The sequence below is a fragment of the Myotis nattereri genome, assembly GCF_964212035.1.
Source record: "Myotis nattereri genome assembly, chromosome: 2".
NCBI lineage: Eukaryota > Metazoa > Chordata > Mammalia > Chiroptera > Vespertilionidae > Myotis > Myotis nattereri.
Genome location: NC_138076.1, coordinates 39,504,966 through 39,531,443, shown reverse-complemented (window position 1 = coordinate 39,531,443; position 26,478 = coordinate 39,504,966). Strand labels below are relative to the sequence as shown.

At 40.3% G+C, this 26,478-nt stretch overlaps 1 protein-coding gene across 1 annotated transcript in view; it reads left to right on the top strand.

Annotated features, from left to right (window-relative positions):
- PCCA (propionyl-CoA carboxylase subunit alpha) overlaps positions 1-26,478 on the top strand; it is a 382,136-nt gene that overhangs the window by 125,896 nt on the left and 229,762 nt on the right. Inside the window, exon 8 of the mRNA XM_081082496.1 lies at positions 15,363-15,399. Within this exon, the coding sequence (XP_080938622.1) occupies positions 15,363-15,399 (37 nt within the window). The remainder of the gene's footprint in view (positions 1-15,362; positions 15,400-26,478) is intronic.

The window sequence follows — 26,478 nt, the reverse complement described above, 5'->3', positions numbered from 1 at the left end:
TCCTCTTCCTTATGAACTTGTCTTCCCTATAAACAATTTTGGAATCTGAATTATTTTTTGAAGCTTCCTCATTTTAATAATGAAAAAAAGCAGAACACTAGGTATTTGAGATATTGCTTTTTTTTTTTTTTCTGTAAGGTGCCTCTCAAATGAACCATTCATATCAAAGGTTTACACAGAAGAGTCTACTAGGAGGAGGTGGGTAAAGGGGGGAAAATTTGGAAAATCTGTAATACTGTCAACAATAAAATTAAAAGAAAAAGGAGTTTGCTATAATTCTGAATGATCCCTAGTGAAATTATGTCATTTAGAAAGATAAGAACATGAATTTGAGTAACCTAATAATTAGCCATCTCTAATTGCAGACCTGGCAGTGGGTAGTGCCTTGGTGATTTGGAGAGGAGATCTCTCCCAGAACCAGACTCCCTTGGACAAAACAAGTCAAGACAGAGAAGAAAGTTCTGAACGTTTTAATAAGGGTTTCAAGGCAAATTTTGCCCTATTTGGATACCCATTTGATGAAACCTGAATTCAGTAGCTCCTGTAGCTAGCGTTAAGATGAATGTATAGGTCATGTGCCTATCTTCTTCCATATGAACTTTGGCATATGTACTTAGAACAAAAAATATTGAGGATATTTTGTTACAAGGAAAGTTTTGCTAATAATCAGTAAGGTTTCTTCTACTACTAAACATTTTCAAATCTGATCAGAAAATCAAAGGGTTCCCTTGTTCAGGTAGGTCAGTTGGTTAAAGTGTCTTCCTAATATGCTAAGGTTGCTGGTTCCATCCCCGGTCAGGGCAAATACAAGCATCAACCAATGAATGCATAAATAAGCGGAACAACAAGTCAATGTTTCTAGCCCAAACAATAAATAAAATTATATATATTACAAGCATATATTTAAAAAAATGTCCTAGCCAGTGTGGTTCAGTGGTTGAGTATCAACCGATGAACCAGGAGGTCACGGTTTAGTTTCCAGAAAGGGCACATGCCTGGGTTGTGGCTTAATCCCCAGTAGTGGGCATAGAGGAGGCAGCAGATCAATGATTCTCGCTCATCATTGATGTTTCTATCTCTTTCTCCCTCTCCCTTCCTCTCTGAAATCAATAAAAATGTATTTACAAAAAAGGGAAATCAAAGTGTTTCTCATTCCTAAAATTCCTGAAAAGGAAATTGGAGTTCTACTCAATGTGAGATTTTTCTGATCATTGTGGTTGGGGAGGCCCCTGAATGGGGGGCCCAGGTGGGCATCAGAGAAATGCTACATTTAAAAAAATATTATCTTTAAATTGCAATTTACATTCACTATTGTATTGTATTAGTTTCAGGTGTACAAGCACATACTTCACAAAGTGTTTCCCCCGATATATCCAGAACCCTCCTGGCACCATACGCAGTTATTATAATATTATTGATTATATTCCCTATTCTGTGCTTTGCATCTCCAGAGCAATGCAGTTTTTGCATACAGGACCTTGAGCTGTAACTATTAGCAGATTTCTGTGGAAGCTCAAAGAGATGGTAACCTTTACTGTAGTAGGTAATTCACTTGGTTTGCCTGTTCAACAAGTTATTTTGCTTGTTTTTTCAGGAAGGTTGCATTTGACAGTCTATATTTATTTGCAGCCACTGTTAATTTGAAAAATAGGGAAAAGTAGAAAGTAGAAAAAAATAGTTATCTTCAATTTTATCTCTGTGTGTGTTATAGGTGATTTTTAAGATCCTATTATATTCTCAAATAATGATAGGTTTTCACTATTTGTGTTAACTATGGTTTACAGTGCTTAACACTTATTGTCTGGTTTAATTTAAGCCACAATTGAACCTGCAGGTTATAGTTTTCAGATAAGTATTTAGAAGTGTTTTTAAGGAATGCCCTTTGTTTCTCTAAGTTTGAATATTAGTTTTATTTCCAGTTTGCTATTTCCGATATGAGGCTATGGGTATTTTTTTCTTTCAGATGTGATTATTAATTGGGATTTCTTGGTTAGTAATTACATATTCATTTGGAATGACACCACTTTTCACATTTTGTAACTTAGATTTGTTAGGTAAAAGATTACCTTTGAGGATATCTATGCAGATAGAGTTTTGCTGATGCAGATATGTAGTGTACATTTTTGGAAAACCTTATGGTTTTGGCAATTACATTAGCAGTACTTTTGCATTGGAAGAATGTATGTGCTACTTATAGACATTTCTGTTTTAAATCCTTAGGGTTTAAAAATATTAGCCTGTGGTATACTTAAGCATAAATTCTTTTTCTTGGCAACTATATTATATTCTACTTTTTTTCACCAAGTAATTTTCACCTCTGACTTGAGCAAATTAATGTGGCTTCATTTTGTTACATTTGTCGTTAAATTTTTTTCTCATTTGAATATTTAGAATGTTTTATGGAGGCTACATGGAGATGGTTTACCACACTCTTTTAAAAATTGTGTGCAATAATCTATAATAATAAAAGTGTAATATGCTAATTAGACCGGATGAAGCCAGGGCTGAGAGGGAAGCCTGAGTCCCGGGTGCCTGCCAGCAGCTGGAGGGAAGCCCGAGTCCCGGGTGCCAGAGGGAAGCCGGTGCCAGCAGCCAGGGGAAGAAAGGCCTACTGTTGCATGAATTTCGTGCATCGGGCCTGTAGTCCTATATAATAAAAGGCCAATATGCAAATCAACCGAATGGCAAAACCACCAGTCGCTATGATGCGCATTGACCACCAGAGGGCAGATGCTCAATGCACTCCCAGAAGCCCTGAGCCAGGCTCACTGCTGGTGAGCAAAGCGGTGGTGGCTGGAGCCTCTCCCGCCTCTGCGGCAGTGCTAAGGAGCAGCAAGCCAAGTGGTAAGGACCCAGCAGACGGGCAGTAAGGATTGAGGGGTCTCGGATTACGAGAGGGCACAGGCTGGGCTGAGGGCCCCGCTCCCCAAGTGCATAAATTTCATGCACCAGGCCTCTAATATTGAAATAAGTAGGTATGGTGCCAGGTTGGTACTAGACTTAACAGGGGGATCACTTTGTAAGTTATATAAATGTCTAACCACTATGCTGTATACCTGAAACAAATAAAATATTGAATGTCAACTGTAATTGAAATATTAAAAAAACTCAAACATTGTGTGCAGTACTTAAGGAGTCTTCTGGAATGGTTTTCCTTATGCTTTGTTCTTGAATCATCCTTTTCATTAGGGAGAAACTAATGTTGTTTTAAAGTGTATTTCTCAAGTAGTCATCTGGTATCAGGTATTTGCCTTTATCAAGTTTTATTTTATTCAACATCTTGCTAACTCCATCTATTGAATATGAGAGCAGAGTGAAAAGTGTGCATCTGAAGCTATTGGAAGACAGGTTTGGGAATCCCATCCCACTTGTATGGCAAAGAATAACACGCTGTAGACCCCAAGTTCAAAGAATTTCAAGTCTCCACTGGGAGACCTACCTACAAATAGACAGACAATTTAATACATTTTAATAATGCTAAGCTCAGAATGCATGGGGCCCATGTAAAAGGGGCATTCAGGGTATCATGGCAGATCTTCCAATGGAAGTGATATCTAAGTGATACTTGAAGTCTGAGGAGTAATGAGTTAGCTAGAAAGTGAGGATGATGATGGAGACACAGCTCTACGGTCAGTGAAAATAATCTTATTGTGAAAGCTTGGAGTTGAGGGACCGTGGGGGCTTTAAAAAACTGCTGGGATGCAGTGTGAGGGTCTGTAGTAAATGAGCTGGAGATAGATTTAGGATCCAGATATGTATGACTTGAATGTTGTGCAACTGGGTTTGGAGGTTTATTCTTGTGGCTTTGGGGCCTCTGAATGGAGAAAAGGTAAATGATAGAAACATTAACATGATACAATTGTGGAATTAGAAAACTTACTTTGGTTTGTGATACAGGAAATGTACAGGGGCAGGTTGGTAGATGAATTAGAGTGAGCCTCCTTTAATCCAGGCAAGAAACGATAAGGGACCTAAAATAACATATCAGAATGGAGCAAAGTAGATGGTGTGGAGATAGATGGGGGAAGTTGAATCTATAGGATTATGTGATCTGTTAGACGGCAGGTGCAAAGCAGAGGGAGGAATTATTAATGATTAAATTGCTGTACTGTATTTGATTATAATCCTTATCAGCATATTATCTTGGGGGAAATACATTAAACTTGTCTTGAGTTCCTGTTGTCCTGAGAGAGAAAGTAATACCCATTTACATCTCAGATCAGAGTATAATAATGTATTTGAATGAGGTTCGTAAAGTATAGTTTTAACGTAGTAATTGTTTTTATCACTCAGTTTGCCAGATTTTAAGTTACTTTACTTATTTAATACTCACCCAAGGATATTTTTCCATTGTTTTTAGATAGAGTGGAAGAGAGGGGGTGGAGAAAGAAGGAGAAAGGAAAAGAGAAACATTGATGTGAGAGAGACACATCTATTGATTACCTCCTGTACATCCCCTTCCAGAGCCAGAGATTGAGCTTTTAGCTGAGATACATGTCCTTGACTGGGAATTGAACCTGAGACCCTTTGGTGCGAGAGCTGATGCTCTAACCATTGACCCAAATTGACCAAGACAGCTAATTACCCAGATTTTAAAAATGGTGCTCTTGCTTTAGCCGAAACAGTGGAATAACAAGAACAGAAACTAGTGTGAAGTAAATCATTAAAAAAAAAAACACCAACAACAAAAATTGAAAAGCTGTGTCCTAGTAATTACAAAGTACAGTATCCCTTTTCTCTACTACCAAGAATAACTTTACTGATGATGCCACAAAGACTTTATAGTTTTGAAAAAAAATCAGTTATATTTACTGTGTTGTTTTGCAATTGTAGAAATATATAGTAAATTTTAGAAGGATTAAAAAATATATTAAAACAAAGTCTTCTGCTTGACTTGCAGTTAGCTGGAAAACACAATCAGCTGAAACCTATTTCCTGAACCTGGGATTGTTGAAAGTTTTACTTTATATATGAATGCAGAATAGTTTGAAGGTGCTTTTTGTGTACAGGTAGAGTTACCGATAGTGTTTTGAAACAGTAATTTGATTTGATTTTGCAAAAACAGTTGCGGATATGTTCTAGAGCCAGCAGAGGAAAGTAAACTCCTAAGTAGCTTCCCATTAGAATGAGTAGCAGGACTCCCACCCAGTAAGTAATAGAATTCAGGGTTGGTAAGTAGGCTGTACACAGTGAGAAAGAATTATGGTCTGAATTGTGGACAGCAGAGTCAGTATTTGATACTAACATTACTGTGGAAATAAATTGGTTGTTTAGCATCAAGGAGATGTATTTGAATTTGCCTGTCTTTGTTAGAGCTTTTGCTTCCCTGCCCACCAGCAATAATGAGGACCCAGATCATCTGGACCAGTGAAGTGCACTGGAGATGCATGCACAATTTTTTTTTTTTGTAGTATTGTAGTGCTAGTATTAGTTCTATGTTATACAGGTTCAGAAGATGAATGATGACCACAGGATACACAACGAAGATCAGGCAGGCCATCACCCCAAACTACCAAGATTAGAAAGGAACAATCTTGGTAGTTTGGGATGGTGGCCTGCCCAATTTAAGATGGCCAATCTTAATTGAGTGTTCTAGTGTGTTTCAGCCTTAACTAATTTCATCTTTTCAGTAACACTGTGAGATAGATACTGTTATTATCTCCATCTTACAGATAAGGAAACCAAATCCCAGAGTGGCACATGGGTAGGTAACTCGTTCACTGTCACAGAGCCAGTGTTGGGGCCCAGTTTTTCTACTCCAACACTTTTACTCTTAGCTGCGGGGCTTTGCTGCCTCCCAGGCGGGTTAACAAATATATTTGGCTTGCAGAAAATGCACCCAATTTTTGTGAGCTCCTTTTTGTATTGTTTTGTGCTCTACTTATTTGGTTTTAGCAACATCACCCATCCCTCTCACCATGTCTCTATAAAACAGAAATTTTTACTATTTGTTTGTGGGTTGGATGATAGAACTCACTCAATGTAAAGTATGCTGAAATCTATACTAATAAAAGGGTAATATGCTAATTAGACCACATCGTCCGGACATCCAACTTCTTTCCGGACAATGCCATGGTGGTGGGGGCTGAGGCAGAGGCAGTTAGGGGCAATCAGGCTGGCAGGGTGTTAGGGTCAATCAGGCTGGCAGGGGAGGGCAGTTGTGGGTGAGATCAGGCCAGCAGGGGAGGGGAGTTGGGGGCGAGATCAGGCCAGCAGGGGAGGGCAGTTAGGGGTGATCAGGCAGGCAGAAGCAGTTAGGGGTGAGATCAGGCTGGCAGGGCAGGGCAATTAGGGGCAATCAGGCAGGCAGGCAGGTGAGTGGTTAGGAGCCAGCAGTTCCAGATTGCAAGAGGGCAGTTGGACATCCCCCAAGGAGTCCCGATCGGAGAGGGTGTGGAATTGTATAGCTTATTACTTTCCTAAAACCCTTTCCTCGCCAGTGTTTTGAAGTGTTCCACGTTAGATCCTAAGTGTGTCTTCCCTCAAAACAAAGTGGGATTACAGAATGAACCACAGGGATTTTTATCATTTAGAACGGTGACTTTTAATTTTTTTCATCTCATGGCACTCATAAACTAATTACTAAAATTTTGTGGCACACCAAAAGTGTGTTTTGTGCTGATCTGGACAAAAACATTTTTTTAAAATTCATTCACACTAGATCACTATTGTTGTGTTGGCTGTTGTCATTTTTCTTTTTGGCAATCTAAGGCTGCTGTTCTCAACCTGTGGGTTGAGGCCCCTTTGGGGGTCGAACGACCCTTTCACAGGGGTCATCTAAGACAATTGGAAAACACATATATAATTACATATTGTTTTTGTGATTAATCACTATGCTTTAATTATGTTCAATTTGTAACAATGAAAATACATCCTGAATATAAGATATTTACATTACGATTCATAACAGTAGCAAAATTACAGTTATGAAGTAGCAATGAAAATAATTTTATGATTGGGGGTCACCACAACATGAGGGACTGTATAAAAGGTTCCCGGCATTAGGAAGGTTGAGAACCACTGATCTAAGGGAAAAGAGTTCAGTACCCCTGACTAAATAGTCAGGTATTGCATGTTTTAAAAATTCTTGTGGAATAGCGGTTGAAAATTGTTGGTTTAGAACAGCCGTGGGCAAACTACGGCCCGTGGGCCGGATCCGGCCCATTTGAAATGAATAAAACTAAAAATAAAAAAGACCGTACCCTTTTATGTAATGATGTTTACTTTGAATTTATATTAGTTCACACAAACACTCCATCCATGCTTTTGTTCCGGCCCTCCGGTCCAGTTTAAGAACCCATTGTGACCCTCGAGTCAAAAAGTTTGCCCACCCCTGGTTTAGAAGAATAGAGTCATCTGATATTGTTGGACTGTTCCTTTTTTCGACCTCCCTATTTGAAGCCATCTTATCGCTAATAGATTTTTCATTTTTTTTGTAATTTCTCAAATATATTACTTTTGATATGAATCCAAAACTACTCTAAATACTTCGATTGAAAATTATGTAAGGGAATCAATAGCATCAAATTTGTTTTATTATATTAAAATTTTTGTATTATGATTTTCTTCTATTTTTAAGGGGATTATTGCACCTGTTAGAAAAAATTTTAAGTAAATTATAGAATGTAATTCAGTAATACTTGAACAGAACCTGCTTTTTAAATCCCTTTAGTATTTTCATATATTGATGGTATATCATGTAATTATAAGCTCTGGGAACTGTCTTAAGAATGCTCTAAAGAAAAGAGTGTTAAACAGAATCAGTTTTGCTTTATCTTCATACTAGAGGCCCGATTGGGTGACGCGGGGGGGGGGGGGGGGAATCCCTCAGCCCAGCCTGCTTCCTCTCACAGTCCGGGAACCATCAGGGGATGTTCTACTGACGGCTTAGGCCCACTCCCCATGAGATGCAACCAGGCTGATCAGGGAAAGGCACCACCCCCATCACCTCGCTGCTGCTGCCACTGCCAGCTGCTGCAGCCGCCAAGGTGTTTTCATCAATACAGACTCCAGTCCCTTCACCACAAAAAAATGACAACTTTCTTTAGGCATTTTCAAGATGTCTCTTTCATAGGATATGACATTTCTTTCTTTTTTTTATACTCACCTGAGGATATTTTTCCATTGATTTTTAGAGAGCGTGGAAGAGAGAGGGAAAGACAGAGAGAAACATCAATGTGAGAGGCACACTTAGATTGGTTGCCTCTTGCATGAGCCCTGACCTGGGCCCCAGCCAGGGAGGAGCCTGCAACCTAGGTATATGCCCTTGATCAGAATCGAACCCGGACCCTGCGGTCTGCAGGCTGAGGCTCTATTCACTGAGCCAAACTGGCTAGGGCAGGACATGACATTTCTTAGCCCCTCCATTAGCAGACCTTTGTTTTTTCCTCCAGGAATGAGGTGGAAAAACCCTAGATCACCTTGTTGGATTCTTATTACCCAAGCAAGTGGCATACCGCAAGCTTAGCCAATGAGCGATCAGAGAAGGTGTTTTCTCTGCAGCTCCCAAGCAGAGGCAGGACTGCTGGTGCGCCGCGGCCATGGGGCTGCTGGGGACTGGGCCCCACTGTGGGTTTGTGTCTCCACTCCGGCCCCCTGCGTGTTGTTCGTTCCGGGGCCAGGTGTTGGCCGCCCTGTCTGTTCTCTCAGGCTCCGTGCCACACCTGGCCCCTCCTCCTGAGCTGGTCGTGACCATTACAGTGTCCCAGTCTAATTTGCATGTTACCTCTTTATTATATATAGAAGATATTGCCAAGTTGGATTTGTGAAGAAGGAAAGATGCTTTGCTTTGAGGAAATGTGTTTTATATAAATAAAGATCAAGTGTATTTGATAACGTAAAGTTTAATACTTATTTCATATTTTTATTAAATCAATAAAGAAATTTAAAAATAAAAAAAATCATAGATGCAAATAAAAAAATAAAGTTTAGTATCTGTAAATTGAAATGAATCTGCTTTGTATTACTTTTTAGTATAACTTAAACTTGTAGCCCTTCTATTTGAACATTTATTGCCATGTAAAATTTGATTGTTTAAATTAGTGCAATATTTATTTTAAAATGGCAGGGTATCGCTATCTATATAATTTTTAAGAATAGGTTCTTTGAAACAGAACTTTCCAATTGTTGAAGTTGCATGATGCAAGGAAGAAAGTGCTTGATTGAGAATTAAAAGGCCAGGGTAAATATTGGGCTTGGTCTTTTGCCCAGTGTCAACAATATTTTATGGAAAGTACTTTGTTTTAAACTGAGGCCAAAACCCAAGCCTGTCTGGTTCTTGAGCCCCTGCCCTGAACTACTGTGTGGTATTTCCTTGCTCTATATCATTAGATATGTGAATTTGAACAAGCCACTACATCTCCTTGGTATAAGTTGACTCACTTATAACATTGATGCTCTGGAGATGAGTAGTTGTAACATTGGCATTGGAGTAGAACATTTAAGAGATTGCCTTATCATAGCAGACTTATTTCTGTGGTAGCTGATGGATAGTTGTTTATTCATTCAACAAATAATGTGTTGATTGTGTTGATTTGCTAAGCTATGGGGATTCAATAAAGAGCGAGACAGAGCTAGTCATTGCTCTCATGGAGATTAAGAGTAACAAGGGGCTGTAATAATTGAAGGACAGAGTGTAATGTGGTCATACAGCAATGGCATCCAACTGGATGGCGAAGGACTGGAAAGGCTTTCTAAAGAAAGTGACATTAGGTGAATCCTGAAGCATGCACCCTGAGTTTAAGAGAAAAATTGTAATTTTTCTCTCACTTAGACTACTGCTTCCTACCTGGGATACTCACATTCTCCTACCTCTGTCTAAACTATTCATTTGTTCATTCCTTCATTTCATCCCTCATTCAACAACAGTTTATTGAGTCACTGCTGTATGCACTGTTCTAGGCATTTGAAATATATCACTGAACTAACTAGATGGAGATTTCTGCCTTCATGGAGCTTACATTTTAATGGGATAGGGAGGTAAGAAATACACATAGTAATAATATTATATGCTAAACTTTTTCAAAATGCAGACAGAATGAGGCTTCATTTCCTTGCTTTTAGATTGAAGTTCAGTCTTTCTAATGTGGCCTGTGAGGCCTGCTTAACTCTACTGTAGGCTCATTCTTCAGGCCCATCCATGCTGACTTCCATCGTACTTTTATTCCTTAGGCCTCCTTTCAGAGTCACTATGTCTGAGAGGTGTCCTGGAACTCTGATTTTGAATTAGAGATCCCTGCTGTCATAAGCCCTCTCTACTTCTCTGTAACATGCATCTCAATAATGATTTTTTTTTAGTTGCTGTGCAGTCATAGTTAAACTCTGTCTTTTCCACTAGACTGTAAATTACAGGAAGGCTGGGAGGGTGCCTTTCTTTTTCCCTCCCATGTCTTCAGGTCCTAGTATATGGTATATAGTAATAGAGTTGGTTTGGTGAAAGGAGGTGGAAGAGAAGGGAGTTTCTGACAGAGCCTAGTAGGATGTGTAAAAGCTGGGGAGAAGGCCTGGGCCCTGCCTTAGGGAGTAAAGTGCAAAGTTGATATTGACGGGATGAAACTGGTGGCCCAGCAGGATCAAGTATTTAAACCAGGGTAAGAAGTTTAAATTTGGTCTTAAGGCAGTGGGGAGCTATGGAAAATGTAAGCAGATTTTTGGAATACTAGTTTGTTTTGACAACATTTGTTGCCGTGAAAATCATTAATTAGATAATTTTGACAACACCTTTAAGTGTGATTGATTTAGTTTTTTTTTTTTAAATATATTTTATTGATTTTTTACAGAGAAGAAGGTAGAGAGATAGAGAGTTAGAAACATCGATGAGAGAGAAACATCGATCAGCTGCCTCCTGCACATCTCCCACTGGGGATATGCCCGCAACCCAGGCACATGCCCTTGACCGGAATCGAACCTGGGACCTTTCAGTCCACAGGCCGACGCTCTATCCACTGAGCCAAACCGGTTTTGGCGATTGATTTAGTTTTTAAATTATGAAAGTAGTATGAAATTTTGATCTTTATGCTGTAAGTTTTTAATGTGTATCTGAGGTTATACAAGGATAAGTAAAACTTCCTTTCTTTCCTCAACTGCTTTCAAGTAGTAACTAAAGCTGAGTTTTTTTGTTTGTGCCCATATGCAAGTTTTTATGAGCATCCAAATGTGTTTTTCTCTGTCTTAATGTAGATATGGTCATACTGTATCTATTACAGATAACTTTCTTTCCATTCTACAATACATATTAAATTTTGCATATATTTAGAATTTTCTTTTTTCCTTGAATAACAAAACTTATTCCTTATTTATGCATCTTCAGGTTGACTAAAATGTATTCTGTTTAATTTAAAAAATTTTAATTTTCAGTTACAGTTTTCATTCAATATTATTTTGTATTCGTTTCAGGTACATGGCATAGTGGTTAGACAAGCATATATGTTACAAAGAGATTCCCCCAATAAATCTAGTACCCACCTGGCACCAGACATAGTGATTATAATATTGACTGTATTTCCTAAACTGTGAGATACTTTACATCCTTGTGAGTATTTTGTAACTACCAATTTATATTTCTTAATCCCTTATAGAATTATCTTCTTATAATATTGACTGTATTTCCTATACTGTGAGATACTTTACATCCCTGTATTTTGTAACTACCAATTTATACTTCTTAATCCCTTGTAGAATTATCTTCTTAAAACTTAAACCTGAGTCATCATTCCTCTGTATAGAGCCAAGGCGTTTGGAACTCTACCAAATTCCCTAAGTGCCTGCCAGAACAGGCCAGGAGTTCTACCTCTGTTTTATACTGCCACTTCCTTACTGTGCTTCAGTTTCACCTCTTGGGTCTTTTTTTCTTTCTAGAACCTGTTACGTGCCTGGATAATTTAGGGTTTTTGTACATATTGTTCCTTTTGTCTAGGTTCTTTTCTTCCAAATCTTCCCATGGTGTGGTGGCTGGCTGTTGTTTTTGTAGGAGTGCAGAATTTATTATCGCCAGGCTTTAATTTGAATTTTACTTAGGAAGGACCCTTTCTGAGCAGTTTATATCGAAGTCCCTCCCGCTCACTCTCTCCCTTAGTACTGTTTGTTTCCATGTAATATTTATTTCAATTCTCAATTAATTTGTTTACTCTTTTCCTCTCATTAGGCTTTAAGTTTCACAAGGGCAACAACTATTTCATATGGTATTTGGGCAGTAAATATTTACTAAATCAATGAGTAAATAAATAAATAAGAATGCATGGATCAATCTCATTCTTTTAAAGGCTGTGTAATATTCCATTTTATATATGTACCAAATAAGGTACCAGTTCCTTATTGAAGGCCTTGTTTTTCTGATTTTATTTTTTTAAAATTTTTATCTTTATTGTTGAAAGTATTACAGATCTACCCTTTGTTTCTTTTGTTTTCCCATTGACCCCCTCCCTACCCTCCCTGCCCCCCCAGGCCTTCACCAGACTATTGTCGGCGTCCCTGTGCTTTGCATATAAGTTCCCTGGTTAATCTCTTCCCCATTTTCTTTTCTAATCAGAACACCACCAATAAAATGAAAATAATGAATGTTTGCATACCTCTTTCCTGTGTGTGTGTGTGTGTGTGTGTGTGTGTGCGTGTGCGCGCGCGCAGGGTAACTTATAAAAAAGAAATTGCTGGGATGAAAGACGTGTGTCCTCAAGTTTTTGATAGATACTAACAATTTCTTTTGAAAAAGATCGCCCCATTTTATACCATATCAGTAGTGAGTGTGATGCTTGTTTACCTTCAGGTCATCACTGCTTGCTCTTACCAAACTTTGACAGATGAAAAGTGCCTCTTGTTGCTTCAATTTGTATCTCTCTCTATAACTATAACAAAAGTTGAACATATTTTATATATTATCCTTTTAGATTTTATTTTATGTAAACTTAATATTTAATTATTTGTTCATATTTCCTGATGATTTTTGGTCTTTTTTTTAATTGATTCTAAGTTTTTATTAAAATTTTTTTCTGCCTAGAGCCATATAAGGAAGTTATACTGTATGATATTTCAGTTAGTGTCATTGAGTTGAGAGCTACATGGTGCTTTTTGTCTCTTTAAAATTAGTTTTATATAGCCCAATAATAAAACCAAATGTGCTGAAGAATGTATTGAAGCTGAGTGTATTTAATAGTTTATTGTTGAAACTGATAATAGATATTTAATGTCCAGTCTATAATATGTCCTCAATAAAACATTTTTGGATGAATGAATGACAAGTGAAAAGTCGATTTTTAAGGTAGTTTGATTTCACTTGCAAGTTCACTTATTAGAAATTGCTTTTCATAGTAAGAAAACGTAAGCAATAGTGATTAGTTGAAAGATAAGATTTTTTTGTGACAGTGTATAGAAGTGTTGGATTTGTGGCAGTTAAAGAATTTTTAGAAGATTTGCTATGTATAAACATATCTTTTTATATACACACATTCATAATATGTATATACTATATACTCAATGCTAAAATATAACTAATGAATTCTAGGAATTATCTTTTAGCATCTGCCTTATCTCTCAAGGTAACGAACTTTTTAGACAGCAGTTGATTTTCTCTCAGAATATCTTTTGCAAATATACTATTACACTTCTGAAAGAAAAGACTTGTTTAAAGTTTCCTTCTTGGCTTCTTACAATCCAGTCTCCATCAGCCAGCACTCTTCCTGTATTTTGTTCGCGAGGCACTAATTGTCCGCATTTGGCAGGTTTAACACTTCCTGACAGAGAGGCTATTAAGGGGAAGTATTCTCCAATAACTGTCACTGGCTCCAACAAAGAACCTTCCAACTCAATGTGTGGAAACCAGTAACATTCTTAAATGACCCTTTTCATGATTTTTATACCTTTAACCTAAAATTTGGAGAATGTAGGGTCAGCAAAAACAGCAAGGTGTAATAAAGCAGTAAACCTTGATTTTTTCTGGGAAAGGGCATAGAATGGGAGGTATAGATTTATCTCTGACTTGAAAACAATTGTTATTTGGAAAATCTCATTAGCAGATGTGACTGCTTGGAGTAAAAAAAAAAAAAAAAAAAAAAGACTTAAAACTGATGTCGCTTTCAGGACTGCTTTGAACTTAACAAGCACCTATTTGTGGAGCAGACTGGCTAATGAAAGGAAATTAAATTTTTCTGACAACTTCCCCTGCCAACCTCCTTATTCAGGGGGATGTTATTAGGTACTGAAGACTTTTAAAGAAGATTTTTTTTATTAGACATAAATGAACCAGTTATAAACATCCCCTGCTCCCACTTTTGGGGAAGGATTCTGATTTGGTTACTCTACATTTTTCAAGTATTTGCTTAAAAGCTTAAAAAATGCCTTCCCTTTAATACTTTAAAGTTATTTTCTAAAAAATTCAGGCATGCTTACCAGTTAGTGGTTTCAAAAAATTATTGTCATTCCTTGTGATAGTTTATGCCACTGATTTATAAAAAATGTTAAATTTACTAGGAGGATGTATTTAACACCTTCTTTTCAGCTTTCTCTTTGTTGTTATATGGGGAAATGTTTCAAGAATGTCCTAAGTGAGGCATGTTAGGTGAGAGTTAATGATCAATGAAATGGTTTAGATTCAAGGGAAGGTTTTGTCTTTTCAGTGGTATTAGTTGATTAGCAGTAACTAATCCTTACATTCATAAGCTTTTACCTTGTACTGTTTTGGAATGCATGTTCTTTTTTTGGCTTTTTGGAAGTTTCCCCCCCAGTGGTTGGTTTGTTGAATTTCTGTTTTTTAAAGATAAAATAGTGAAAAGGTATGAAATAAAAAAGAAGAAAGAAAAAGTAATGGATATTTCTAAAGGTTTTTTTTTTTTTTTTTTTTTTTGGTGGTGGTGGTTATGGGGACGATGATGATGACGATTGGTAATTTCTATAGATACTGGGAATTTACTTTTTTATTTCTGGAAAATCTATTGAACTTCTTCCTAACAATAGAGAATCAACTCCCCCTGCTGACAGAATCTAGGAAAACATGACATATAAAAGAGAGACAAAAACAAGCTGGCTGTGGACAAGCTTTAATGATCTGATTTATGATTTAGTATTGATTGTAAACATCTAAATTCTGCTGTTAAACTTCAGCAACTGCACCAAATCATTTGGCAATTCTGGTAGTGCTTCCTGCCAGCTCCTTTCAAACTGCTTTGAGTTTCTTAATATAATAATGATGAGGTAAAATTTACATTCCACTTATGGTATTAATTTTACATTTCTCTGAATGAAAAGAGTTAGAAGGTTGTAAAATAGAACATTAAATGAATCAGAGGAGACAGTGGTGCAATATATGACTGCCCTAAAGACATTGTGCAATGGCTGATGGGATTAATGTTGGGTCTCATTTCCTGCTTTTACAGGATGCAGATGAAGCTGTCAGAATTGCAAGGGAAATTGGTAAGTTCTTAAATTAACTTTGGTAGAGTTTCTCTGTCTTTTAGCAGATATGGCTGAGTAAATATGTAATAAGAAATTCCCATAGAGCAAATAATATTTTAATAGTTTAGGTTTCTGATTAGTTGTCACTCTGGAAGAATTTTTCTGCCAAATTACCATATTCTGTTATTAAAGTGAACTTAAAGAGTAATTTGACCTTAATTATAGCTCTTTTAATAGGTGAAATCACTGACTAATTAAAAGAAGGAATTATCTTAAGAATTCTTGAGCTTGAATGTAATGTAAATTTATATGTATGGAATTGAATGAAACTTATTTAAAGTTAAGGACATATATGGTTAAAACAAAGATATCATGTTTAACAAGGCTCTTCAATTTTTTGTTTTTCTTAAGATATTAAATATCACCAATTTTGCTAGGAAAGAGAAAATAGAATGTGAGAAGTTAGAACTGAGTATTCTAAATTGGAGTAAAAGGTAAACTGAAGGACATTTTAATGACTATTTTACTTGGCTGTTTTAGGCATAATTGTACCAGGGCAGTGTTTCTCAACTCTGTATTTTCAAAAATATTCTTGGAGCTCATGACTATTTTATTTTTTAAGTGCTAGCTAATTAAGGAAATGTATGAGGGTACATTGCTATCGAGGATTAGCAAGGCAACAAAATAACTACAGTTTTATTAATCAAATTACTATTTTGTACTTGATAGATATTTGCAGATATGAGAGAAATTAGACAATACTTGCTAGTCAGGAATTCACAGCATCTTATTAGCATTCCTACACCGATAGGGCCAAGTTTTGTAGCCTCCCACATGAAGATTTCTTTAGTTCTGTTTTCTCATCAAGATTGATCATTTAGACTTATTTTATTCATTTGGAGAGCATTTGATTTGGCAAAGTTTACATAGTTGTGATTTGCAGAAATATATTCTTGGTTTGAAAGTGACCACTTTTATTGGTAAACTAGAGGCCTGGTGCCTGAAATTCCTGCATGGGTGTGGTTCCTAGGCCTGGCCTGTGATTGAAGTGCCAGCGTCTGGCTTGGAAGGGCAGGTCCTAGTTGACCTCTGGGCCCTGGGCAGCACCTGGGCCTCTGGGCCCCCATTTGCCCCCCCTCTGCCTGAGTCACGGTGCCCGAGTCCCCCCCTCCCCCCCCCCCCTCCCGGTGGAGATGCAATGAGCACAGCTGGATGCTGCGGGCCAGGGTGCAGCGTGGGCCTCTGGGCCGCCCGGTGGGTAGCATGCTCTCTCCCGGCCAGCCTCGCAGACCAGCTCCTGCATGAACCCACGGGGAGCCCGACCGACCCCTGCGGTCCAAGCGGCTGTGGCCCAGTTCACCCAGAAGAGGCCACATGGGTGTGGGGCAGGCTCCTCTTGGTCGCCTGGCACCTGAGCATTGGGGCTTCCCTGGAGCACGAGCCCTGGTGTCTTGGGGGAGGGTAGCAAGGGGAGTGAGAGCGAGCTCAGCGGACACCCCGCATTCTCACCGCACCTTCATCCCCATCACCCCTGCCTCCAGGTAACCAGAGAGAGGTTGCAGTCCCCTGCCCAGGTGCCGCGGGAGGTTGGTCGCCACCACCCATCCCCAGTTTCCTGTCCCAGCTTGGGGCCTGACCCCGATCTGCTGATTACTGTCTGCGGGGTGATTGGTGGGGTGATCAGGCTCCCGCTTGCACCTGCCTTGGCCTGGCGCCGCCTGCTTACCTGCTCCACCATCCCACTGCAGTCCTGCTCTCCTAGGGGCCCATTGGGGCCGGCAGTGCCTCCACTGCCGCCTGCTGCCAGCACTGCCTTGCCGACGCCCGCCATGTTCCAAGACACCCCCTGGTGGTCAGCACACGTCATAGCGAGCGGTCAAACTCCTGGTGGAACAATTTGCATATCAGGCTTTTATTATATAGGATATATTCTTTACAATAGGGACAGGTAAGCTTATCAGTTCTTCAATGATCTAAAAAAATATTTGGCTTATTGCATCTTGTTTCTGGTTGGGTTTGGCTAAATTATTTGGCGTTGGCTCATAGTTACATGTGCTTTGTTGTTAGTTTGTTTTGAAAACATTTACCTTAATAATACAGGTCCTGGATTTAAGAGTAGGCCCTAAAAAATCATATTATATCTGAGTACAACGTCTCGTCACCAGTCATTTCTTCAGGCTCATCAACATTTTCAAAAAGCATTTCAGTTCTTCATAGGAAGATCTGCTAGATTGCTGAAGAAGTTGGACTGCATGGAACTGATTTGTGGGTTGTTTTTTTTTTGTTATTTTTTGAGGAAATCAAAAGCTTCTCTCTGGTTTGAAATCACTGCCATTCCTCAGAGCCTAAGAGGCATGCAGCATACCTGTTGGCTTTTGAGGAGACTTTCCTAAAACAACTTCATTTTATTGTATACTTTTCGATTTCAAAATTCATCTTTCTAATTCTAGTTTAGAAACTGTTGTTACTATCTACATAATGGATAGAATATACAATTATCACAATAGTATCTGATAGATCCTCCCTTCCCCCAACTGGTGGGCGGGGTATGATGTAACCTGCAGCCCAGAAATACCTGAGTGACTAACCAGGTACCTTAGATGGACTATACAGTGGACCACCAATCCACACCTGCCAAATACCCTAAGCCCTTGTCCTATATGGACAATGCAGTAAGCCACCAATCAGTGTGCGCCGAGTACACTAAGCCCCCCACCCCTTCCCATTCTGCCCCTCAAAAGGCGTGCCCACCCCTGCACATGCTGCTGTCCTCCCCTTGTGAGGCAGCCCGGCAGGTGCTTCTCCTCTAATAAAGCCTGTAGTCCTGGTTTTAGGCCTCCGTCTGATCTTTCATTTTGGTGCCGAAGACCCGGGAGAGGTGAACAGGAGCGTGGACGATCCTCGAACCTAGGCCCGAGCTTCTGATTCCTGCTCTGGCTCTGCTCGGTGGTATGGTTCTGAGTTGATTGGCCCGCTCCAGACACCTCTCGAACCCTGCTGCACCAGGACACGTGGGGATCTCGTCGCTTCCCTTCTCCGGTAGGCTTCAGGAACCCCCCGCCCCCCCCCGCCACTTTTTTTTGCTAGCTCCCTGTGACCTGGAGGGGCATTAGGGCCTACAGAGTTTCCCGTCTACTCTGCTACACGTTTCGTGCGTTCTACGAAAGCCCAGGTACCTGGCCGGGAATTCTCTTCTACTCCGCGGGAAAGGTCTCGGGGTGACGACCTTGGAACCTTTTCTCGTCTCTCTCGCTACAGGTTGGCTGAGGGAACAGGAGGACGCTCCTTGTTCCTTCCCCAACTTCCAATCGCCCTTCCCTCCGGTCATGGGGACCTCTCAGTCCAAACCCCCTCGAAACACACCCTTAGGGTGTCTCCTCGCCAATCTCTCGACCCTTGGTCTTTCTGGCTATATCAAACCAAAGAAGCTCGTTTTTTTTCTGTAACACTGCCTGGCCACGATATAAACTCGACAGTGGTTCTCAGTGGCCCAAAAACGGCACTTTCGATTCCAATATCCTCCGAGATCTAGATAATTTTGCCACCGGACAGGGAAAGGCTTTCGAAATCCCTACAAACAGGCTTCTTTTTCCCTCTGCTCTCGCTCCTCGCTTTACTTCTCATGTTCTACTCATCAGATCCTCCTCGCAAAGTCCTCTTTGCCTCTCAAACTGATTCTCAGCTCCTTTCTCTGTCTTCTGACTCTTACAACCCTGGCGTAGAAACCTGCATCCTCTACCTTCTGAGATCTCTAACCGCCAGCCTTCCCCTGTGCGCTCTCTGCCGAATCTCCGCCCACTGACCGCCAGCAACCGAATTCAGGTGGCTGGCAAGTTCCCTTTGCTGGAAAGTCGCAGGGGGGAGGGTATTACCCGGGTAGCCATTCCCCTCTCACTCTCTGATCTTTCTCAAATTGATATTTCTCAAAATATCTTGACTCTTTCTCTTCAGACCTTTTAACCAGCAGCCACCTTCTCCCCAGTCCCTGAGAGCCCAAATCCTGGGAACGTGAGCTCTAAAACGGCTTTTCCCACTAACACTCATTCTCAGGCCACCCACAGACTGCCTTCCTCAACAGCCTCTTTTATTCCTGCATCCATTCTACCCCTGAGGGAGGCAGCAGGAACTGAGGACATAGTCTGAGTCCATGCCCCACTCTCTGTATCCAGCCTCACAGATTGAGAGGCATCTCAGGTTTCTTTTTCCACTGACCTGACCACCTTTACTCCCCCCGACACGCGCAGCAAACTTCCACAAACCCCTCAAGAAGACCTCGTTAACCTTTAAGGTCTTTAATAATAGAGATGAGGAAGCCCATATCCAAAATCAAAAGACGAGATCAGGCCAAGGCTGAGGCCCATTAGGAGCCTTCCAGCTCCTAGCCACCGCTTTCAAACCCCAAACGAAGTGCCGGTCCTCCAACTGCGGGTAAGTCAGGGGCTAAGCCTCCTCCGGGCCCATGCCTCAAAAGCAGCAAGGAAAGACACTGAGCCAAGTCCTGCTCAAACCCGAGACCCCCGCCTGGGCCCTGCCCAAGGTGCGGAAGGGAAAGGCCACTGGAAATCAGACTGTAGTCTGGCCCTCGGGGTCAGGCCTCAGCTAGTCCAGCATGGCCACCCTCTGGATCCGGTTTGGAGCTCCCAGACCTCCTGGGACTGGCCACCGAAGAAGCTGCCCAGGCCCCCACAGACTTACACCACCAGGACAGAGCCTCGGGTAACAAATGTGGCGACAGGTAAGCCGATCTCCTTTTTAATTGACACTGGGCCACTTATTCTGCCCTCTCCAAATTCGCTGGGACCCTTGTCCACTCCTCAGACTCTATTATGGGGCTTGATGGATTAGTCTCACAGCCATTAGCCACCTCATGTCCACACTGCATCTTACTAAATTCCCCCATCCACTCTTTTCTTATTCTACCTCGGTGCCCAGCCAAGGCTACCATGTATCCCCTCATAAAGCCCAGTTGTCCCAAACCACAGTCACCTACCTCAGTTTCACTGTCTCACCCCACAAGGCTGCGCCATTCCTGGGACTGTAAATGCCTTGTCTTATCTCCTCTGTGACTGTCCCCTCCTCTGAAAAAGAAATCTTCTTTCTCAGGCTCACTGGGTACTCTCGCCTCTGGGTTCACAACTGAGGTCTTCTTGCAAAGCTCCTCCATGACATGACATGGCGAAGGGACCCCCCTCACTGAGCCTTTAGATCCCAAGGCCACCATTCTCACCCCTTTAATGCTCTGAAAACTCCTCTGACCTCAGCGCCTTCTCACCCCACCCCTCTCCCCCACTCCACCCTTTCCAAAGGACTCAACAGTCCAGCTACTATCAGAAACTGAGATCGTTATCTCTAGGAAAAATGTGGCAGTTTTAAAATCCAAGCGGCTAGAGGCCTGAGAACAGATTGCAGGGCCTGCTCCCTCCTCCCCCTGCATTTTCTCCAGCCTCATATACCTATACATAATTTTCCAAAGTCTTTATTAACTTAAAGACTTTGGAGCATTGCTGGGTTAAATGAATTCACCTGCTCTTAGAATGTATACTTTATTGAAAGTAATGGAAGGTCTGAGGCATGGTTATGCATTTTTGAAGGACATAGAAAGAAGGTTTGAAGGCTAATTTGAAAGTGTGAAATTTATGAAGGTTGTGTATGTGATGAGAAGGAAAAGAGAAATGTTGAAAGAAAGAAAGAAAGAAAGAGAAGTTCTAAGTTAACTATTTATAAGAATTATAAAAGGGCCATTTTACTCTGAGCAAGAAAGTGAGGTTTCGGTCTCCAAGCCTGGCAGGACAAGGTAGCTGGACACTTCTCAAGCTAAACCAGAATATTCAGAAAAACAGCAAGGATTAAGGTTCAGTAAAAATTAGAAGTTAAGCCAGCACAGTGTCTTACTTCTTATCCAACCATCCAGGTCCCCGGCTTCCACTGCTCCTTTCCTTCCTATTTTCTTTTCCCTTGGATACAGCCCATTCTAACATTCCCTCCCACTTTCACTGCAATACCTTCCTCTCTCAGGCTCACCAAATGCCTCCCACCATCCCCGAAGAAGACTCGGTGACACCATCCAGGACCTGATGACTCCTCACTCTTCACAGGCTCTTACCTGGCAAGGGACCCTCCGACTGTTTACTCTGGAAGAAGCTCAGGTTTTTAATATTTTCAGATGAAACGAACTTGGGATGTTGAGGGAGTCATCAATTCTACTATAATTGTCTTTATTAATCCCAACCTATCCCTCCCTCACTAAAGGACATTCTCTCTCGCCCTGCAAACCCTGGACCTACTCCTTTGCCCACCCTCCTCAACACAACTTTCTATCTATTCTCTAACATCAATCCCTCCTTCTCTACATCCTGCTGGATTTGTCTGTCACTGGCTCGAACCCTCATCATAGCCACTCCAATCCCAACCTATTGGACCACTAACTTAACTCTTACCTATACCAGACTTCAATGCACCCTATACAACATCTCTCTCTTTAATATGGAAAACACTACCTGTTTAACAAATACGTCTCAAACCACTACCTCAACTACTCCAGCACCTTACTACTGTACACAATCTATAAATTTACCCCCTCCCTTAGCCTGCCCTCCACTGGGTATTTTTTCTCCTTTGTGGGACTACAGCCTACACCTGTGTCCCCCGGGACCTGTCACACTCGCTCTGCCTTTATGTCTTCCTAACTCCCAACCTTTCTATCAGAACAGAGGGAGAACTCGAATCTTCTCTTGGTCTTCTCAGGTCTCGCCACAAAAGGGGGGCCCTTGTTCCCCTCTTAGTGGGTACGGGAGTTCTCACTGCAGCAGGGACAGGCGTAGGAGGCATTTCCTCCTCTGTTCATTTCTACCACAAATTGTCTGCTGAATTTTCAGAAGATATCTCCATCATTAGCAATTCCCTGGAATCCCTTCAAAGGCAGGTAGACTCCTTAGCAGCAGTAGCCCTACAGAACCGGCGTGCTTTAGATCTCTTGACAGCTGAAAAAGGAGGTACCTGTGTCTTTCTTGGGGAAGAATGCTGCTACTTTGTAAATGAATCAGGAATTGTCAAAGATCACATTAAATCCCTCCGGGACAGGATTGACCAAAGACGACGTAACCAGCTAAAAGGGGGATATGACATCTTTGGCTCACTTATACCATGGCTCCTCCCACTATTAGGCCCACTGGTATTTATTCTTTTAATCATGCTCTTTGGCCCCTGTCTCATGCGCTGTTTCACTAGTTTTTTGCAGAACAGAATGCAGGCATTCGCCAACCAGAAGGTGGGAGAAATCTATCTGGCCTTGAATTCATAACCTAGAGACACCTATGTCACCGGAATCTTTGAGACCCCAGGCAGATGCCCCTGACGACGTCCCCTCTCAGCAGGAAGTAGCTATGGAAGACAGACCTTCACCCCCTGACCTTGCCCGGACTCTCAATTTTTTTTTTTACTATTACCAAAAGCCTGGAATGATAGATCCTCCCTTCCCCCAACTGGTGGGCGGGGTATGATGTAACCTGCAGCCCAGAAATACCTGAGTGACTAACCAGGTACCTTAGATGGACTATACAGTGGACCACCAATCCACACCTGCCAAATACCCTAAGCCCTTGTCCTATATGGACAATGCAGTAAGCCACCAATCAGTGTGCGCCGAGTACACTAAGCCCCCCACCCCTTCCCATTCTGCCCCTCAAAAGGCGTGCCCACCCCTGCACATGCTGCTGTCCTCCCCTTGTGAGGCAGCCCGGCAGGTGCTTCTCCTCTAATAAAGCCTGTAGTCCTGGTTTTAGGCCTCCGTCTGATCTTTCAGTATCTACATAAAATGGGCAATAGTTGGAGGAATTTGGAGAAATAAAAATGGAGAAGAAAATCTTGAATTACATTGGCATGCCACATTTTAAATTATGAATCTTCAATTCTTGAGCATTTCCTTTGTGTAAATGGCAGGCTCCAGATTGGTTTGCTTGTTTTCATGTCTTGTCTTCCACTTTTTCAAAGTAATCAGTGACCTTTAAAATAACCAGTGAGTCATGATGGGACTCTGACCAATTCTCATCGCTTGGTCTTCCTCCCTTAATATTTAATGCTGCGCTTTACTCACCTTTCAGATTTTCACTACTGATTCAATCTAAGGCTCTTTTCTTTATATTTGGGCACATACTTGATGACTCCTTTTTTCCTATCTTCTAATTCTTCCCTAGCTACTCCTTCCCATTTGTAAAATAAATGGTTGCAATCTTGGTTATTAAGTATATGAGTGCTAATGTTTTGCTTATGCTGAAAGAAAGGGAAGCCATACAGTTTGAAGTGAAATAAGACATAATAAAGAACCAGGGTCATCAGCTTTATAAATCTTTTGGAATTTCCCTGAATTACCACCGAAACCTCCCATAAAACCTTTTTTCTCAAGTGCCAGCTTCCAACAGAAATGAATTACTTATTATTAAAGTCTCTTGGTTTTCTGAATTGTTTTGGTGATTCATCAGTTTTGTTTTCTACTAATTTCATTGAGATATATCACATTTTAACTACACATGATTTCGATGAGCCTTTGTGAGTTCATCTTAACAGATGAACTGATCATTGCTTCCATGGGAAATACTAGTATATTCCTAGTTCTAAACAAGTTGTGGATTGTCCATATGTCAGAGCTACTTGTAAATTTCTCTGTTTTACTTCTTTCTGTGTTACATGGTAAAATGAAATTGATCATCTTTTACATGGCCCCTTCGCTCTGATGTCTTTACTTCTTTTTTGGAAACAAGAGGAGAAGTGAATCTATTCTGCCAAAGGGGGAAACTAACTGCATTGAGCATTGATGAATTAGGTGTCTTTTACATAATAGTAGCTCTTGTTTATGGAGCATTCTTTCCCGGTGGAAGGCACTTTGTGAATGTTATTTCTAATGCTAATTCTTGGGTTAATTATTTTCATTTACATTTAAGTAACTAAGGATTAGAAATGGTAAGTAATTTGCTCAAGGTCACTGGACTACTGAGTGGTGGGCCTGCTTGAAATTTAGGTTCATTTAGCTCTAAAAACCATGGATTTTTCATTATACTTTGGCTAAACTAATGGGATTAAAGGATGATAGCTAAAACTTTGTTTAAAATACTGTAAAGCAGTTAAGCATGTTATATGTGGAATTCAAGAAACAGTCTCTTATCACTGACAGAGTGTGAGACAGTTAAGACTTAATATGTTACTTCCAAGTACTTGTTCTTTGGCCTTTCTTGTCTTTCTCATTCTCTTTCCTGATTTTTTCTTTGACCTCTCTAAGTTTAAAGATAAAGGACTCTTGATCCTCAGTTTATCTTTAACCCCAGAGATAGACAACAGAAATCAGTGAGCTTGATTTGCATTTTTACTGGATCAAAGGCCCTTAATACAATTTAGCCAAAATTGATTCTTAAAAGGAAAAGAAATTCTAAATCTAAAACCTGCCCTTTAACAATTTCCAGATTATTCTCATTCTTTTCTTTTGCCTAAAAGCAAAAATCATGCCTAATTTAATTTTTTTTGATCCTCAGGTCCACTGGCTTCTTCTATAGCTTCTACATCTCTTTAAATGTCACTTCGTTCACTCAGTAACTAAAACCCAAGTTCTATCCTAGTGCCTTTCTTCCTGTCATTCTATTGTCAATCCGTCAATAGATACTGCCATTCTTCATTCAAAATATCTCTCATACTCACTGCTCACTATCTTTACTACCAACACTCTCTTCCAAACTACCATTGTCCTTGAAGGGACTGTACTTTTTCTTAAACACTTCAAAGTCATTCTTCACATAGCAGTTAGTGTGATATTTTAAAACTGTAAATAATAGGGACACATTTATCTCATTTCACCCCATCCCTTCTTTAAAACCTCTAATGGCTTTTCATTGCACTAAGATAAAATAAAAACTCCTTACCCTGACTATAAATCTTTAATTTGCGCCCTAACCGGTTTGGCTCAGTGGATAGAGCATCGGCCTGCAGACTGAAGGGTCCCAGGTTCGATTCCGGTCAAGGGCATGTACCTTGGTTGCAGGCACATCCCCAGTAGGGGGTGTGCAGGAGGCGGCTGATCGATGTTTCTCTCTCATGGATGTTTCTAACTCTCTATCCCCTCTCCCTTCCTCTCTGTAAAAAATCAATAAAATATATATATAAAAAATCTTTAATTTGGCACCTCCCTTCTCTCCAATCTACCTTCCTTCTACTGTACTTTAGTCACACTGGCTTTCTTGAACACACCCAATTTCAGGGCCATAGAAAAAGATTTTTTTTTTTTTTTGTAGGAGGGGAGCCTGGAATACTCTTGCTGATGTCCTCACATGAATGGCTCCTTGTTACCTCTTGGCTTAAATGTTAATGTCTTTGAGAGAAGATATTCTAATATTGCCACATGATCATTCTATCATACCTATATTATAAACTACTGCATAGTATTTATGACTTTTATGTATATATTTTTCTTGTTCGTTAACTTTTTCCTCAATATATTATTTTGAAAAATTTCAACCGTAAGACATTTTGAAAGAAGTTTACATTGTGTACCTGTATACCCAACACCAAGATTCCACTATTTATCTTTTGCTAGATTTGCTTTATCACTTAATCTATCCATTGGTAATTCATCTTAATATTGGTGCATTTCAAAGTACATTGCAGTTATTAGTGTGCATCCCAATAAATACTTCAACATAAATATCATGAACTGGATTCAATATTTACATCAAATTTTGTTATCTCAAGGAGAAGTTTGTATATAGTAACATGAACAAATTTTAAGTCTGTATGTTTGTTTTGATAGATGTATCATCTGTATAGTCCAAAGCCCCACCAGCATGTTGAACATTACTGCCACTCCAGAGAGTCCCCTCATCCTCCTTACAAGTTAATCCTCATACTCTTCCCTCACCCTCCTCCCATGTCTAGAGGCATTTCTAAATACTTTTATTATCCCCCAAAGAAACTCTGTATCCATTAGTATTCACTACTTATCTCCCTTGTCCCTGGAAACCACTAATTTACTTTTTGTCTCTATGGATTTATCTATTCTGGTTATTTCATATAAATGGAATCATACATGTGATCTATGTCTAGTTTTTTTCACATAGA